Raw genomic sequence first — 18,158 nt, forward strand, 5'->3', positions numbered from 1 at the left:
AGGCGAGCGTCTTTTTCCCGCGCGGTTTCTCCCCGCCCCCCTTTTGCCATACCCCCATCCAATCAGGGATGGGCTGCCACTGCCCCTGTAAGGGTCAACTGTCCCTGTGAAGTCTTAGGAGAGGGGAAAGGGGGGCATCCCGGCGCTGTTTCCCCCCTCCCCCGCTTCCATTTTTTGGGGGAACGGGGGAAGAGGGTGGAAATCCTGGGGTCCCCCGCCAGGGCGGGAGGGTTGGGAAGCCTAGATTGGCCCCTGGAGACCTGATTGGCTGTGCAGATTTTTTAAATGGTGCTTTGACAACAACTGGCACTACAGCACAACGATCTTTGCCATTAGGGTTTGCAGAATCTTTCGGGCTCAAGTGCCGTGTTCTACTGGAGAAAGTTTTCCTTCCAGACGTTTCGTTCTCAGCTGTGGAGAACATCCTCAGTGGCGTTGCAGCCAGAGCAGGCGCTCTGACCTTCTTGGCTGCTGTGCATTGAGTGGGGCCAGGGCTGCTGGAGAGCTGCTACTTCTAGGCTGGAGAGGGTGTGATGAAAGGGCAATTGGTTTGTGGATGTGCCCATTGTTTGGTGGGGCTTCCTGGAAGGGTAGTGATAAGGAAACTGGCTGTTGAATGTGACCATTGTTCTGTGTTAATTGCTGGGAGGGTTGGAAGGCGTGTGAAGATAAGGAAGATGGTTGTTGACTGTGCTGATTGTTCTGTGGAATGTGCTGGTTGTTCTGAGACTTTCTGCAATTTATAGCCTGTAGGGTGTTTTGCAGAGCTGGGTACCAAGATTGGTGGATGAAAATGCCTTCTTCCTTTCTGTTAAAATTGTGCTGGTGTTTGTAAATCTCAATAGCTTCTCTGTTCAGGCAGGTATGATAATGTGAGACCGTAAAAAGGACTTCAGTTCTTTCAAAGTGGATGACGTGGTCTCCTTCTTGAAGTGCATGTTCAGCTACAGCTGATTTTTCTGGCTGAAACAAGCGACAGTGTCTCTTGTGTTCGGTGAGACGGGTGTTGATACTGCGTTGGGTAGTGCCAATGTAGACTGCACCACAGGAGCAGGGTATTTTGTAGACTCCAGGGGTTGAAAGTGGATCTCTCATATCTTTGGCCGAGAGCAGCATGTGGCGGATCTGTTGTGTGGGCTTGAAGACTGTGTCAACATTGTGGCGTTTGAGAATTTTGCCAATGCGATCGGTGACAGATTTTATGTAGGGCAGGAAGGCTGTACCCACATTTGTGTGTGGCTCGGGATGTTTGTGATCTTTGCTATGTTTGATATGTTTGAGCAACTTGTTTGTTTTAAAAGGCATCTGGTTAAACAAAGCTTCTGTCTAAAATTGAGGAGCTACTATTAGAGTTACGTATGACTTCACTCCCTGAGATTTTATAGTCGTCTCTGCCTCTTCTGGCTGCCTTTCCCCCCCCCTTGCTAAGCCCGCTATACAGTATCAGAATTTTACGGGTGCCCACAGACTCGAAAAGGTGGTGCCCCCTGTTCTAAGTAGTCCTTAGTGATGTGAATGGCTGCCTGTATGTTTGAATTAGCAGAATTTTTGCACATGCTCAGTTTGCGCAGGAGAGGGCAATTCAGAACAGTTTTGCAGGCCAGTGTGAAATAGATCTAGTGATCGGCTCACACCTGCTCATCGTGGCCAAGTATATTAATTTTGACTATCCAACATGTTCATATCAAAAGCTCTTTTGAAGTTGGAGAACCACTAGGGGTTTTAGGGCATAGAGCACAATCCCACCGTTGCACTGGCCCCCATTTAGTCCCGCTCAGTCCCACTCACTGAGGCATCTGATTTCCCATTGCACTGTGCTGTACCCACTAAAATCTGGTAAAATAATCCAATAATGTTTTGAAAAGTTGCAGTGAAAGAGGGGTGTGTGCGTGCATGTGTGTGTGTGTGTGCGTGTGTGTAGCAGCGGTGGCTAAAAAGGCAAATGCAATTTTGGGCTGTATCAACAGAAGTATAGTGTTCAGATCACGTGATGTGATGGTATCACTTTACTGTGCTCTGGTAAGACCTCACCTGAAGTATTGTGTTCAGTTTTGGGCACCACATTTTAAGAAGGATACAGACAAGGTGGAAGGGGTCCAGAGGAGGGCGACAAAGATGGTGAGGGGTCTGGAGACCAAGTCCTATGAGGAAAGGCTGAAGGAGCTGGGGATGTTTAGCCTGGAGAGGAGGCAGCTGAGAGGTGATATGATCACCATCTTCAAGTACTTGAAGGGCTATCATGTAGAGGATGGTGTGGAATTGTTTTCCATCACTCCGGAAGGTAGGACCAGAACCAGTGGGTTGAAATTAAATCAAAAGAGTTTCCGGCTCAACATTAGGAAGAACTTCCTGACCGTTAGAGCGATTCCTCAGTGGAACAGGCTTCCTCGGGAGGTGGTGGGCTCTCCTTCCTTGGAGGTTTTTAAACAGAGGCTAGATGGCCATCTGACAGCAATGAAGATCCTGTGAATTTAGGGGGAGGTGTTTGTGAGTTTCCTGCATTGTGCAGGAGTTGGACTAGATGACCCTGGAGGTCCCTTCCAACTCTATGATTCTAAGATGTGTGGCCATTGGGTTTTGTAGCATGAATCATTATAATGCTTCCTAAACACACCAAACAATAGATCCAGATGGGTAGCCATTAGGGGTGTGCATTCGACTCGTTAGACTCGTCAGCCGAACCGAATCAACCACCAAATCACCCCTGATTCGGCTGTATACGGAATCGCATACAGCCGATTCCAATTGGGGCCCATTATGCGGGAGCCGAGTATAGCTCCCCGTATACTTCCATATAAATATTCGGAAGTATAGGGAAGTCAATGCAAAAGGCAGGAAAGGGGCTTCTGCAGCCTCAGGGGAGCTGCTTGCCTCCTTTTCCGCCTTTGGTAGCCTTTTCCCGCCACTCCCATAGCCTCCCTGGGATCAGGGAGGGGGGGAGGGGGAAGAGGAGCCCCAGCAGCCAATCCAAAGCTGGGCTTTTGTGTAGCTGATCCTCCAGCCATCAGCAACAATGTTGTTCTTTTGTCTGGCCAATCACAGAGAAGTGCTATTTTTTGAAACTGCTCTGTAGGGCCAGAGAACCTTTTTAGGGAGTCTGCCTGGCTGGACTCCTCCATTGCTGCTGTGTTGGTGTGTGTTGGTGTGAGATTGTGCTGTGCTGGCCCTTGGCCTCAGCCAGCTGCTGCTGCTGCTGCTCAGCCTTACCAGACTTGCCTGGAGTAGAGAAGACGTATAAAAGGTAAGACAGTCTTGGGGTTCTTGTTTTTTATTTTAGTTGGTAAAAGGACTTTTTAAGACTCAGAGTCCCTTTACTTGTCCAGATTTGGGTGGTGGATACAAGTTTATTTGGGGTTAGGGGGTTCTGCTGTGGTGGGGGTTTTTTTTGGCCAATTTGCCCATATCTTACTTTAATGAGAGGACTTTTAAAAGTGCAGTGTCCTTTTACTTTTCCTGATTTGGGTGGCTTGGATTTCTTGGGGTTAGGGTGAAGGTTTTTTTTGGTGGGACGGGGTTGGTAAAGTTCTTGTATTGTTAAAAGTTAAGTTTTTTACTGTTTTAAAAGGATTCTGTGCTTGATTTGTTGCTGCTGTGTTGTGCTGCTGTTGTTCCTTTTCTCTTCTGGTTCTGGTTCTTGGGGGGGGGGTGCTGTTTGGCCTCATTTTCATTGTTTAAAAGGCCACTTTTTAACAGTTGAGTTTCTTGGCCTTCTCCTGTGGTCCCTTTTCCTGCTTCTGTTTTTTTTGGGGGGGGGGGGGGAGATCCAGAACCAGCAGGCTTGTTGTGCTTGGCCAGCTCTCCCCATGTTGTTTGGGGCAGGGCTGGAGAGCTGGCATCTGTAGATTGTGTGTTCTGTGGCAGGGAAGCTGGCACCTGGGTGAGAGACCCAGAACCAGCAGGCTTGTTGTGCTTGGCCAGCTCTTCTCATGTTGTTTGGGGCAGGGCTGGAGAGCTGGCATCTGGGTTTGCTGCAGCCAGGTCTGCAGAGCAGACCTTGAGCAGATTGTGTTTTGTGTGGCAGTGCCATTGGCAACTGGGTTTATATTGGTTCCAGGCCTGCAGGGTTCATAGAGTAGATAGAGGGATGTAGTGCATTTGGTCCTATATAGATTATCTGGTGTGAAGTTAGGTTTGGCTTTGGGTGCCCCAGGAATTGGACCCCCTGGTCCAATTTTTTTTTTTGGCCTTGTGGGTTTTGTGTGGGACAGTGCCCTGAAGCTGCACAGCAGTTTGTGGGGCTCTCCTCAAAACCTCCTGCTCCCCAGAGCCACTTTTCCCACGACAATTACAGTGAGGAAGTGGCTCTAATTGGTTTTTTCTCACCATTTGGAGCAGTGTTCCTTTTGGGGTGCCCACCAATGGGTGCAGTCTTTTTGGGGCAGGGGGGTTGCATGCTGGGGAGTCCCCTGAAGCTGCCCTGCAGTTTTGGGGCCTCTCCCTCAAACCCCATCTGGCCAGAGCCACTTTCCCCACAGCAATTATAGTGGAGGAAGTGGCTAATTGGGCTTTCCCCATCATTGTTGGCAATGGGCCTTTGGGGAGCCCAAAGACAGCAACCCCCTGGCCCAATCTTTTTGGGACTTGGGGGTTTTGTAGGGGAGAGTCCCCTGCGGGTTCCCTGCAGTTTTAGGGGCTCTCCCTCAAACCCCCTGCCCCCAGTAGCCTCTAATTATGCCCTATGTTGCCATTGATTTCAACGGTCCATAGGATATAATGGTGGAATAGGGGCACCCTCTTTGGGTGCCCCTGGAATGGGACCCCTGGCCCAATCTTTTTGGGACTTGGGGGGTTTGTAGGGGAGAGTCCCCTGCAGGTCCCCTGCAAATTTGGGGTCTCTTCCTCAAACCGCCTCCCCTCCAGACGGCTTCAAATATACCGTATTTGCAATTGATTTCAATGGCCCATAGGGTATAATGGGGCCGTATATTCGGTAATAGACGCGCATCTACTGTATATGCGGCTCTTCCGACTACGGAATTCAGAAATATATGGGATTCCGTATTTCTTTCCCCCGTATACTTCCGAATCTGTGTACTTCCAATTTTTTTTTTTTTGCACATCCCTAGTAGCCACGTTAGTCTGTGTGTAACAGTAGAAAACAGCAAAACCCCAGTAGCATCTTAAAGTCTAACCAGATGTGTGACAGGGGAAGAGCTTTTGTGAGTCACTGCTCACTTCAGGTATAGCTAGAATTTGAGTCCGTCTGTCCTCTATATTGGTAGGTGGGGTGATTTCAGATCCCCAATGACATTAGCAGGCATATGACAATAGAAAGTGTAACTGATTAGGTGTGATACACAGAGAGGTCACAGGCATGGAGAAATCAGCACTGGTAATGAGATCGGAAACCTAAGTCTCGATTAAGTCCAGGTGGATGCCTTGTCTTGAGTTTCATCGCCAGCTAATGTCATTCAGCATCTGAAATCTCTCCACTTTCCAAAATATAGGACAGATGGACTCACATTCTAGCTATATCTGGACTCACAAAAGCTCATCCCCTGCCACAAATTTGGTCAGCTGCATTTGTTCCGATCACTCAGAGATTCTCACCTGCAGGATCTACAACAGACATTGTTGTAATTACAATACCAAAAATGCAGGAAGGAAATAGATCAGCAAAGCCAGAATGAAAGCAAAAGGTAACCTTCTACAAAATAGGCCTAAACAAAACAACAACAGAGAACCACTGGTGGCTACATACAGCTCTCAGCTCAAACCAGTTCGACACATAATTAATGACATACAACTTACGCAGAACAAAAATATTCCCCTCTCCCAGGCATTTGGGAGGCAAACCTTTTCTTGCCCACAGACAGCCTCCGAACCTTAAACAACTTCTCATTCTGCAATGTCTTTCTAAACATGAACACAGACTCTGGGACCAGGACCTGCAATGCTGTTGCGCTCTCTACACCAGATAAACAGGTCAGTCCCCACGCCAAAGAATACATGGACATAAATCCAACATTAAAAACCTCAACACTCAGAAAACAGCAGAGGAATATTTTAATCTTCCATGTCATTCCATTGCTGACCAAACAGTGGCAGTCCTCAGAGAAGCTTCAAGAGGAGATTACAACATGAGATTGCCGAACTTGAATTCATTCACATGTTCAGAACAGTGAACCTGTGCCCCTGGGCTGAATAGGGATGTAGGATTCATCTCCCTACAGATGCTACTTTTCTGCCTCCGAGCATTATGATACACATTCTGCCTTTGCATCCTGAGTTCCTTCTTTGCAACACCCCTCCCACTTTCTTACCGGGATAGAAGGACTCCATTCCAACTCATGTCTGATGAAGGGAACATTGACTCTTGAAAGCTTATACCCCCAAAAATCTTTTTGGTCTTTAAGATGCTACTGGACTCAAATCTACTTACGATGCCTTTATTTTTTCATATTTTAAAAATGTATTGGTTATAAATTCTGCATATATTACATCCTGATACATCACATCATTACATTACGTCTTAATTCATATTCTTAATGTTTATAGCACCATATTGTTATTGTTAATTTTAATATAATCTGTAAATTGTTTTAACCATGATTTTATAAGTATGACTTGATGTATAATGTATTTTTATGCTGTGAGCCGCCCTGAGCCTGCCTTGGCGGGGAGGGCGGGATAGAAATATAAAGTTGTTGTTAATAATAATAATAATAATATTATTATTATTATTATTATTATTATTATTCCTTTTAGAAAGAAAAAACAGAGATTGTTTAAAAAACAGAGCAAAGGTAGTTATTTCACGTATATTACTAATTAAACATACCATCATTCCACCATTTTTAATTTCTTGCCCTATTACGTAAATATTTTCTTCCAGTTTTAATCCATTGCTAATATTGTTATTCCTCATTTTTCACTCCTTTTTGTATCCAATCATATAATTTCACCCATTTTTCAGTGGCTGTTTTGATTTATCGTTCATTATTGCTGTAAGTATGTCTAGTTCTGCAGCTGGGAAAACTTTTTCTATTAATTCTCTCATCTTTGGGGGTTTTTCCAGTCTCCAGTATTTTGCATACAATGTCCTGGTGGCAGTGACCACGTGTGTTACCAAGTGAACATTTTCCTTCCCTACTTCTTTCTTTACTAAACTTAATAAGAAGACTTCAGGCTTAAACTGAATTACCATTTTAAGCATTCCTTGGAGGAGTTCATAAAGTTTAACCCAATAATTTTTCGCCTTTCTACACGTCCACCACAGATGATAGAACGTATCTATGTCCTCACCACATTTCCAACACTTTGGTGATATTCCTGAGTATATCTTAGCTAACTGCACTGGTGTGATGTACAATTTGTGGAACATCTTAAATCAATTTTCTCTATTAGTCACAGATTTAGTTGTCTTACAGTTAATCTGCCATAATTGTGCCCATTGTTCTAACTCTATATTTTGTCCCAGGTTTTGCGAACATTTTATCATTACTTCTTTAATGATCTCATCCTCCAATTTCAATTGCATGAGAGGGTTATAAAATTTTTTTGTAAGCTTATACTCCTTTCTCATTAATAGTTTATCAAAATCAGAATTCTCTTTGTAGGAACCAATTACTTTATCTTTGTTATATTTTGATTTGATCTGCGTTGTTAGCCACCAATCCATTTTTATACCTTGATTTCCTAACTCTGTGACCGTGTTTAGAGTATCATCCTCATTTAATAAATCTTGGTATCTTAAGATCTTAAACTCAAAAAGCAATTGTGGTTGGATGCCTTTATAATACACCATATACACCAATGAAAAACACGGACATTGGCCGTTTTCCCACTGTCCTTACTCCGGAGCGACGTCCCTCTTCACTGCGCAGCGTCTGCGTGGATTTCCCACCAACTGCTGCGCACAACCAGGAAGAGCTGCGGCTTTTGCGTCGCAGATGTAAACTGGTTTTTAGCGGTTTCCATTTGCGACGCAAAAGGTCGGGAACTTCCTGGTTCCTCGGAGCAGCCTCGGAGCAGTTGGTGGGAAATCCGCGCAGACGCTGCGCGGTGAAGAGGGACGTCGCTCCGAGGTAAGCTCAGTGGGAAAATGGCCAATATAACCCAGACTTCAGAATATAAAAGGGTTTCCAGTGGATCAGATCAAAGTTCTGCTGATTCTTCCTCTCTGCCCAGCCAGATGCTTCTGAGTGTCCCACAAGCCCTGCATGAATCTTTCTTTGATGTTTCTTCTCTAGCAACTGGTATTCCATGGAACAGACTGAAGCCATTACATGTGTATTGCCCCATCGCGTGTTCATTGCCCATCCTGTCCCTTCAGTTGCTACTGCTTCTTTCCTTCATTGGTCCAATTGCAATATTTCCTACACTGCTGCCTGCAAGCAAAGATGTCATATTTCACAAGCAGGGCTGGCCCTGGACCCTTTGGCACCCTCGGCAAGGCTAACTACTTGCGCCCCCTCCCCCTTCTCTGGATCTCTCCATTCTATCCTACGGGCTATTAGAATAGAATGGAGACATCAGGCCATTGATGCAGCACAACACTACAGACGGGGTTTTAAACTTTAAACCACTTCTCTGGAGTTGTGCCGCAGCGACGGTCCGATCTCTCCATTCTATCCTAATGGCCCACTGGATAGAATGGAGGAATTGGGTATCAGCAACCCCAGATAAGGGGTTGCCCCCCACCCGGGTCTCTTGGAGTCTCCCAGAGGTACTGGGGGTGTGTGTGTGAGAACCTTTCCCTGCTTTTCCACCCTGGAGTGCAAAGGCAGGGGGCAAACCCTGATGCCTATGCTTCTCAGAGAGTCTGAGAGGCCATGGGGGGGCAGGGCCGGTGCTAGGCTTTCTGGTGCCCTAGGCGAATCACCCACTAGTGCCCCCCCATTATTAAAAAATAGGGAAAATTAAAAGCTTTAAACTTGAAACTTTCACATTTTTAATTTACTGGTTTTTAATTTTAATTTTTCAAAAAAAATGTGATAAGCTATAAAAAAAATTGTGAGAAGAAGTGCTTGCCTGTCATGTTAGGAAGGAGGGTGGCAGGATAGGATGAGGTGGGAGGCCAAGTCACACATTGGGGAGAGGGGGGTGGCTTGGCTTTGTTGACGGCAGCTTGGTGATGGGAAAGGACAAGGTGACAGTGATCGGGAGCCAGAGTCATGTGTCGGAGAGGGGGTGCCCAGTGGGGGGGGGGGAAGACTGCCTACTTTGCCTACTCCCAAGCACCGGCTCTGTAGGGGGGAAGTCGGAGAAGCAGCCAGGCTGGGCAGTGGTGTGACCTTGCAAGTCAAGTTTGTAGTGGTTAAGTGTGCGGACTCTTATCTGGGAGAACCAGGTTTGATTCCCACTCCTCCACTTGCAGCTGCTGGAATGGCCTTGGGTCAGCCATAGCTCTCGCAGAGGTTGTCCTTGAAAGGGCAGCTGCTGTGAGAGCCCTCTCCAGCCCCACCCACCTCACAGGGTGTCTGTTGTGGGGGAGGAAGGTAAAGGAGATTGTGAGCCACTCTGAGACTCTTCGGAGTGGAGGGCGGGATATAAATCCAATATCTTCTTCTACCTCACAGGGTGTCTGTTGTGGGGGAGGAAGGTAAAGGAGATTGTGAGCCGCTCTGAGACTCTTCAGAGTGGAGAGCGGGATATAAATCCAATATCTTCATCTACCTCACAGGGTGTCTGTTGTGGGGAAGGAAGGGAAAGGAGATTGTGAGCCGCTCTGAGACTCTTCGGAGTGGAGGGCGGGATATAAATCCAATATCTTCATCTACCTTACAGGGTGTCTGTTGTGGGGGAGGAAGGGAGATGAGATTGTGAGCCGCTCTGAGACTCTTCGGAGCGGAGGGCGGGATATAAATCCAATATCTTCATCTACCTCACAGGGTGTCTGTTGTGGGGGAGGAAGGCAAAGGAGATTGTGAGCCACTCTGGGACTCTTCGGAGTGGAGGGTGGGATATAAATCCAATATCTTCATCTACCTCACAGGGTGTCTGTTGTGGGGGAGGAAGGGAAAGGAGATTGTGAGCCACTATGAGACTCTTCGGAGTGGAGGGCGGGATATAAATCCAATATCTTCATCTACCTCACAGGGTGTCTGTTGTGGGGGGGGGGGAAGGTAAAAGAGATTGTGAGACGTTCTGAGACTCTGAGATACAGGGTATAGGGCGGGATATAAATCCAATATCTTCTTCTCTTCTTCTGTGCACTTTCTATATAATCAGACAGCCACTGGATCTTTCCCCAAATTATGACACCTCCTCCTCCTGATGTCCCAGCTGCTTACCAGCTGCTGCCGCAGAGAGTGCGGATTTATCTTCCGTCGGGGTAGGGCTCACAAGAACATCTTCTGTGTTTGTAATCTGAAGTCTTGTTGCAGAAGTCACCAGTGCACCTGTGGATGTTTGGGAAGAGGAGGATTTACAGAGGTTCAAGAAGGAACAAATAATTTGACTAAGAATCACATCACCTACAACTAGAACGAAGCCTGGAGATCTCCTGGAATTACAACTGACCTTTAGGCAACCGAGATTAGTTCCCTTGGAGGAAATGGCTGCTTTGGAGGGTGGCTCATATGGCTTTATATCCCGGCAAGGTCTTTCCCATCCCCAAACCCTGCTCTCCCCAGGCTCTACCCCCTAAATCTCCAGGGGTTTCTCTACTTAATGGTAAAAATAAAAAGTAAATCATAGTGTGTGTGTTTTAATTTGCATATCGCGTTGAGCATGACACCAAAACAAGCCTTTATTAAGCATTCCCCATTGGCTGGACAGCAATGGAAGAGTTGCCAAATCACAGAGCTGAGAATGGCTTAGACTAGTCTTAGCCCCTTCAGTTGCTATAGAAATGGTATTGGAGTTTAATTGGCCTCATCATTCCTTAAGTATTTAATGATACTGTAAAATTAAGTTTCACAAGAGTATAGTGACAATGAACGGAGAATACAGGCTGTGGTCAGATGTGCAGTTTGATCCAGTGCCACTGCTGTTCCCGCCTGGATTTAAAACGCACAGGCAGCAGCATCTTTCTGTTGTCCCCCAGTCATCTGCATCCCATTTCTACACACACCCCTTTACTACATGTTTATTTGATACTTAGGAATGTCCAATCCTTTTGGGCTGAGCTACTTTTGCACCTGATTTCATGTTGTCTGATCTCTCTGTTGTGAACCCAAGCCATCAGGCGGTCTGACCAGACTCTTGTTTTCGCGGCGGCCATTTTTTTAAATGGGGGGAGGGGGGGCGTTGTCGTTTTTAATAACAGCACATCAAAATAAATCGCTCCTGGGCTGTGAAGCTGAGGGGAGGGACAAGCTGCTGCTGTGTTTTCGAGTTGCCTCTTCTTTAAACAACTTGTCCTCTCAGGGGAAAGGACCTGCAGATGAGGCAACAGACTGCCTGTTCCATGGTTGCAGTCTGATCAATCAATCACAGACATCTGATCGCAACTCTTCATATCAAAATTCACCCGATGAAATTAGATACATGGCCAGACCGCACTCAGTTTGCCATCTAGCTGCAGCCACAGTGTCACAAAATGTCCCATCGCAGTTTGGCTTTTAAGAAGCAGTAGGTCTGTACAAGGTGAAGTAGCCTATTTAATATTTAGTATTTAATATTTGGCAATCCACACCACATAGCTGTGAACAGGAATATTATGGGGACCTGAATGTTAATAGCCGCTCTAAGCATGAACAGGTTTAGACCTGTCCCTCCTAGCAGAACTCTTTATCCGTCTCTCTTCCTCTGTGCTGGATTCAGACATCCACGGATGGTGCTAACCTGTCCCTGTGATTCCTAAGCAGTCCTGCCATCAGAAGTCCAAAGTTTGGCCTAATCCATGCCCAGCAATATGGAACAAAATGTCTAACTCTTCTGCTGGAGTTCTTCCAGGCATTTTAGATTTGCAACTGTGGCAATAAACTACTGATACTGCTGCTTTTACATGCATGGGATCAGATTTCATAACAGCTACCAGCCACAAAATGGGGCCTGCAGCTCTCCCTGAATTACCACTGGTCTACTACAGAGATCATTTTCCACAGAGGAAATGGAAGCTTTAGAGTGCAGACTCCACAGTGTCACATCTTCATTGATCTCCTGCTCCTTCCTCTTTCCAAACTCCACCTTCCTCAGGCACTGCCTTTAAATCTTCAGTGGGAGGCCAGGAGGCAGCCATCAGTGACTCTAGAAAACACAGGAAGTGATATCACACCTCTCTAGGAATTGCCAAAAATTCTAGGTAAAACCATTAGGGCTGCCAAGCCCCCGGTCTGGGCAGGGAATCCCCCGCCCCGGAGGTTCCCAACCCACCGGCCCACATTGGGCCTGCGGGGGGAACCTCCCCCTGTGTCGCCGGTGCATATGACATCACCCAGAAGTGACGTCATCAAAATGGTGGTGTGCACGTGGGCCGCTCTAGGCATTTGGGAGGTAAAACTCTGTGGTACATTAGGTACCATAGAGTTTTAACCTCCCAAATTGCTTCAGAGTCGGGGAAAACAATAGAGTTTTCCCAGAAACGCCTAGAGCGGCTTGCGTGCGCACCACCATTTTGATGACATCACTTCCGGGTGACTTCATTTCATCACACGCACATGAATGTCCCCCGCCAGGGCTTGAAGAGGACTTGGCAACCCTAAAAATCACAGAGTCTTTGGTGATTCCTAGAGAAGTCTGAAGTCACCTCTGAGGAGCACCCAGCAGTGATGTCAGTTCTTTCTAGGAATCACCAACAACTCTGATTCCTGGAGAGGAATGACATCAGTCCTGGCTTTCCTTGAAAATGTCATCACATAGGCCCAGTGCCTATTATTTTATTTTTCCTACACCATTGTTCTGAACTGGGGGCTGGGGATCCCTTGCCCACACCAGGTGACCAGCAATCTTAAGGAATTTCTGAAGCTGGAGTTGGCAATCCTAGGTTATATGCAGCCATAGATATTTTTATACATTGATTTCATTGGTTGAAATTCCAGTAGCCAGGTTGGGACATTCCTGGAGATTGGAAGTGAAGCCTGGGGAGGGTGGGGCCTGGGGAAGGAAGAGGCCTCAGCAGGGTGCGATGCCACAGAGCCCACTCCCCAAAGGAGAACTGGCCTCTCCTGCTTGGAGATGTGAGAACTCAAGGCCCTCAAATCAGCAGCTCTGAACTCCAGCGAACAAGTTTCAGGCCAATTCCAGTCTGCCTGTTTTAAAGCACATTATTTCTGGCTTTATATCTCAGTCTCAGGCTTTATATCTCACTCTCAGTCTTTGAACAAACCTTAAAATTTTATAGAGCTTTAAATTTTATAAAATAATAGGTACTGGGTCTATGGAGAGCCAGTTTGGTATAGTGGCTGAATGTGCAGACGCTTTTCTGGGAGAACCGGGTTTGATTCCCCACTCTTCCACTTGCACCTGCTGGAATGGTCTTGGATCAGCCATAGCTCCCTTATCTGGGAGAACCGGGTTTGATTCCCCACTCCTCCACATGCAACTGCTGGAGTGATCTTCTGTTAGTCATAACTCTTGGAGCTGCTCTGCTCAAGAGCAGTTATTGGAGAGCTCTCTCAGCCCTACTTACTTCACAAGGTGTCTGTTGTGGAGAGGGGAAGGGAAAGGAGGTTGCAAGCCACTCTGAGATTCCTTCGGGTAGTGAAGGGCAGGGTATAAATACAATCTCCTCCTCCTCCTCTTTATTATATTAAACATTGGAGTATGAATTCTGGATATTTTAAGTGAAACAGGGCACCAACCAATGTCCAAGGATGCTGAGTTGCTCCCTCCAACACTAAGTGGGCTAACCGCTTCTCCGATCTCCTGTGCTTGCATTTCTTTTAAGACCCAACATGGTCTGTGCCAGCAGTTCTTCCAAGTGGCAGATCACGAAGGGTTTGGCATTCTCCTGCATTAGTAGACTGATTTCTGCCAGCTGGAGATCAGATGCAAAAGTGGGAGATCTCTAGGCCCCACCTGGAGGCTGGCAAAATGCCACATTTTCACTGGAAACAAGCAGTGTTTCTATTTAAAGGCATAAAGTTGTAAAAATTAAATACTTTCATTTTTCCGTTGTGAAAGAGCTAAACATGTATCTACAGCTCACATTTTACTGCACGTAATTTAGAGTAATTGATTTTGCTTGAATCCTATCCAAAACATAAGAATTTTGCTTTCAAAACATTCGATTCCTTACCATAAACATTTACCGTTGGAGATGAGTTTAACTTTCCACCAGACTGGCTAAGAGATGCAGTCGAGGGCTGTTCTCCGTAAGTCTGATTCAAGGAACTGAAGTCTGGCAGAGTTGTATTGGCCAATTCTAATTCTTTTGACTCATCTGTGGAATAAGGCAGGACTTTTTAGGGGCCTGTATTCTCAAGATGCCTTTTCGGATACATTTTTTTCCTTGAATGGAGTAACTCTTCCCCAAAATGTATCCCTTTGAAAGGCCTTGACATACTGCAGATGCCACAAGGGCTGTGCTTGAAAGGGGAAGCCAGGAAGAGGGTCTGTTTAACTCTTCCACCTTATAGCCTTTTATAATCAGAAATAGGGTTGCCAGTGAACCCCGTAGTTGTTCCAGAATTACAACTGATCTCCAGACTACAGCGATCCCTTCCCCTGGAGAAAATGATTTCTTTGGAGAGTGGATTGTATGGCAGTTCCTTTGAAGTCTCACCCTCTCTGAACCCCATCCCCCAAATCTCCAGGAATTTACCACCCTGGAGTTGGCAGCTCCAGTCCTGAGCTGCTTTTACTCAGCTAGGATAGAAATCTGGGGATTGTACTAGGCTGTGTGGAATCCTGAGTTCCAGACAAGGCTGGTGGTAAGTTAGGGAAAGGTTTCCAAGGTCTAGCCCTCAGTTTAGCACCAGTGGAGTTGGACAGTCTAGGCCACTATTAAAAGTGCTATCATTGGGGGAAGGCTGTGGCTCAGTGGTAGAGCATCTGCTTAGCATGCAAGTTCAATCCCTAGAATCTCCAGTAAGGATCAAGTTGTAGGGGATGTGAAAGATCTCATCTTAAGATCCTTGAGAGCCGCTGCCAGTCCCGTTAGACTATAGCGACCTTGACGGACCAATGGTCTGATTCAATATAAGGCAGCTTCTTGTTTGTTTTTTTTATTGGTCTCCCACATTTCTAGTCCAACATACCACTACATGGGCACTTGAGGGAGGGCACACCATGATCATGAATGTGGCTTCCACTGTAGCACATAATAATAATAGTAATAATAATAATTTTTTAAAAAACAGAAGAAGTGGGGAACCAGAAACGAATGATTGCCTGTGGCTGCTGGCTGCGACTTCCCATGCCAGAGGAAAGATGAAGGAGGTGACCCCTTCCCTGGGGGTCCTGGGGGACAGCGTCGGTGCTAGGGTGCCCCGTTGCACCCCCACCCCACCAGGCAAGACATCCCCACCCCCTCAGGCAAAGTATGTCCCCCACCCCCAAGCTTTCCCCCCCACAAGCAACTGGCCAGACTCGCCACCTTACCAGGGGGAAGATTCCATCTCACTGCACTGCTGTGTGGCACGACCTGGCTGCGGGCACTGCGATGCACGTCTGGACACCCCCCCCCACTTCCGCCTCTGCTGCCTCCTGCACTATTTAAAAAGTAGATACAGAGCCCTCATACTCCTCCACACACAACGCCAGACAAGCTGACCATTTGTGATAGGCAGGGTTTTTTTTGAGCAGGAAGACAGTTGTGGTTGGTTTGGCATCAGGGGGTGTGGCTTAATAAGCCAATGAGTCCCTGCTGGGCTTTTTCTACAACAATCCCTCCCCCCCTCCAGTGATAGGGAAAGTACTCTTTAGATTAGGTTTCTTTCTCTTTCACCTACAACCTGAATGTGAACTAGATCCAATGGAATACATGCAAGTTTACCTTTTTGCAATATCCTTCTTGGGAGATTTATTTACTGCACTCAGTATCATAGCTTTATGATTGGGCAAACTCTGCTGTATTAAATATTCCATTACTTGGGTTGTGAATTTGGGGTTGTGGCAGGCAACCTTCACCACTGCCTGTGTCTCCTGAACCACCCCTCCCAGGAACTGTAGAACCAAATGCCTGTTCCCTCCTTGCTCCCCTGGCATCTTTAATGACAATGCAGCCAGCCTCTGAATCCCGGAGCCAGAAGGCAAGATCAGGGCAACACTTTGGCCTCTATGACTTGTTGTTGGCCCCCCAGTTGGCTTGCCAGCTCTGGGTCAGGAACACCTGGATATTTTGGAGGTGCAGCCTGGGGAGGGGAGAGACCTCAGCAGGGTATGATGCCATAGAGACCCCCCTCCAAAGCTGCCATTTTATTTTGGCCATCTGGAGATCGATTGTAATAGCGGGAGATCTTCAGGTGGTATCCCTACTCTGCCCCTCCCCCAGAGTAAGTGGTTGGCCTCTGTGTGAGACAGAATGCTGCCCTAAATGGCCCACTTGTCTGACCAACAGGGTTCTTGGTGTAGTTCTTATGCACTACACAGCATCCTGCTCAGCAGACACAAAAGTATGGAAAGCCCTGTGCAGTTTGCTGTTCTATGCTTAAAGGTATGTGTGTTGGGGGGGGGAGTGGGGAGAGACAGAGCACGCGAAAGCTGACGTTCTCAATAAAACTTGGCTGGTCTTAAAGGTGAAACTTGACTCCTGCTTTGTTCAGACAGACAGACTTCTCTGCTTCAGCTTCTGGGAGGCACACCTCTTTCTGAGTCCCCCTCCCTGCAATTGCCCATGCAGACTAGCCACAGCTCTCCAAAGTCCTAGACAGAAAAAAGTCTCCCCCACCCGCAACTCTGCTTGCCAAACTGAAGAAGCCAAGGAGTGGCTCTTCTACATGAAAAGCCTGTTCATCACCAGAGATCTCTGACCCTCTAAATGAATGCCATGGAACTTTCTTACCGTGTGGAAGAATGCCCTCAAGTAGCCACAAAAGCGTCAAGATCCTTAAGGTCGTCATGATTTCTTCTACTCGTTCCCCCTCAGTGCCCTTCAGCTCTGTCCATTCCGTGACCAGACAAAAACAGGAGAGGAGATATGTGCTTGTGTGAGTGGATTAGTCTGAGCACTTCCTGTCAAAGAATAGAAGGAAGCCGACTGAATCAACAGGGGGACTGGTGGGGTGGAATTCTGCTCTTACCCATTATAGTGTCAAAGGATATGAGGCAGAATTTACCGAATACGAAAGACACTTTGGCTCTATTGTTGTCAAGAGAATCAACATTTCACTTATGGAAAATATGTGGGGAGTGGAAACTGCAACAGAGCACGCAAAAGCCAATGGCAGCTTTTCTAAAAGATGTCGGTTGTTTTGAAAAAGGTGCATTGCCAAGAATATTCTGTCTGCAACTCTCACTTAGGGCAAGCCATTCCCCCTCCACCATTATGCCATCCAGCCCTCAGGAGAGGAGTTCTAACTCAGCCAGAAGGGGAGCCCCTCCATTGTGAATCTACCATCACCCAATGTGCCGCAAATGCAAAACAAGCCTAGAATTAATGTGCGCAAAGCCATCTCCAGGACCACCTTTCCCTATATGTGCCCATCTTCTGGTGATCCCTGTCCCGGAGACATCCGGCTCACCTCAAATAGGGCCAGGGCCTGGTGGAATGAGCTCCCCCCCTGTCACGGCTGGGGCCGGGTCAGGCAAAGTCCAGGGGCAGTCCGAGGTCTGTAGCCAGTAAGCAGGAGGGTCCGAGGCGCCAAATCCAAATCACTGTACAAGTATCGCAGGTCCGAGGTCCAGAAACCGAGGTCAGGGAGTCCAGAAACCAAAGTCAAGCCGGAGTGGATGCTAGAACGTCAGGGAGATGACTAGTTGCTTCCACAAAGCCTACAGCTATATAGCCCTCTGCTGGCTGTTGCCCATTTGGGCTAATTGCTGGCTCAGAGAGGCAGCCAGGATCCTGTTGCAACTCAAGCATCCTTGCTCTTAGAAGGGCCAGAATCCTCTCAAAACTCAGGGCTCAGGGAGCGTCTTGCTTGTGAGCGTGCCGCCCTCCTCCGATCCCTGAGGTCCTGACGGAGGCGGTCACGCACACACGCCACCCGAGAGGGCGAGGCAGGGGGGCTGGGATCTTCTCCAGCAGGAGGCAGGGGCACTGGTGCAGGTGGCAGGGGCACCGTTTCTTCTGCAGGCTCCACTTCCTCTGCAGGGTCCCCAGCACCCATGACACCCCCCTTGGAGACTAGGGTCCTGTGGGATCTGCTGCAGTTCTGCAGGGCCTGCAA

The 18,158-nt window shown here is 47.3% G+C and overlaps 1 protein-coding gene across 1 annotated transcript in view; it reads right to left on the bottom strand.

Annotated features, from left to right (window-relative positions):
* Window positions 1-17,109, bottom strand: part of ECSCR (endothelial cell surface expressed chemotaxis and apoptosis regulator) — a 38,297-nt gene extending 21,188 nt beyond the window's left edge. Inside the window, exons 1-3 of the mRNA XM_060254244.1 lie at window positions 16,832-17,109; window positions 14,126-14,269; window positions 10,236-10,343 (exon numbers count right to left, since the gene is read on the bottom strand). Coding sequence (XP_060110227.1) covers window positions 10,236-10,343; window positions 14,126-14,269; window positions 16,832-16,889 — 310 coding nt within the window. The 5' untranslated portion in view covers window positions 16,890-17,109. The remainder of the gene's footprint in view (window positions 1-10,235; window positions 10,344-14,125; window positions 14,270-16,831) is intronic.
* Window positions 17,110-18,158: the final 1,049 nt, after the last annotated feature.

Source organism: Heteronotia binoei, chromosome 14, assembly GCF_032191835.1.
Source record: "Heteronotia binoei isolate CCM8104 ecotype False Entrance Well chromosome 14, APGP_CSIRO_Hbin_v1, whole genome shotgun sequence".
Classification (NCBI taxonomy): Eukaryota; Metazoa; Chordata; class Lepidosauria; order Squamata; family Gekkonidae; genus Heteronotia; species Heteronotia binoei.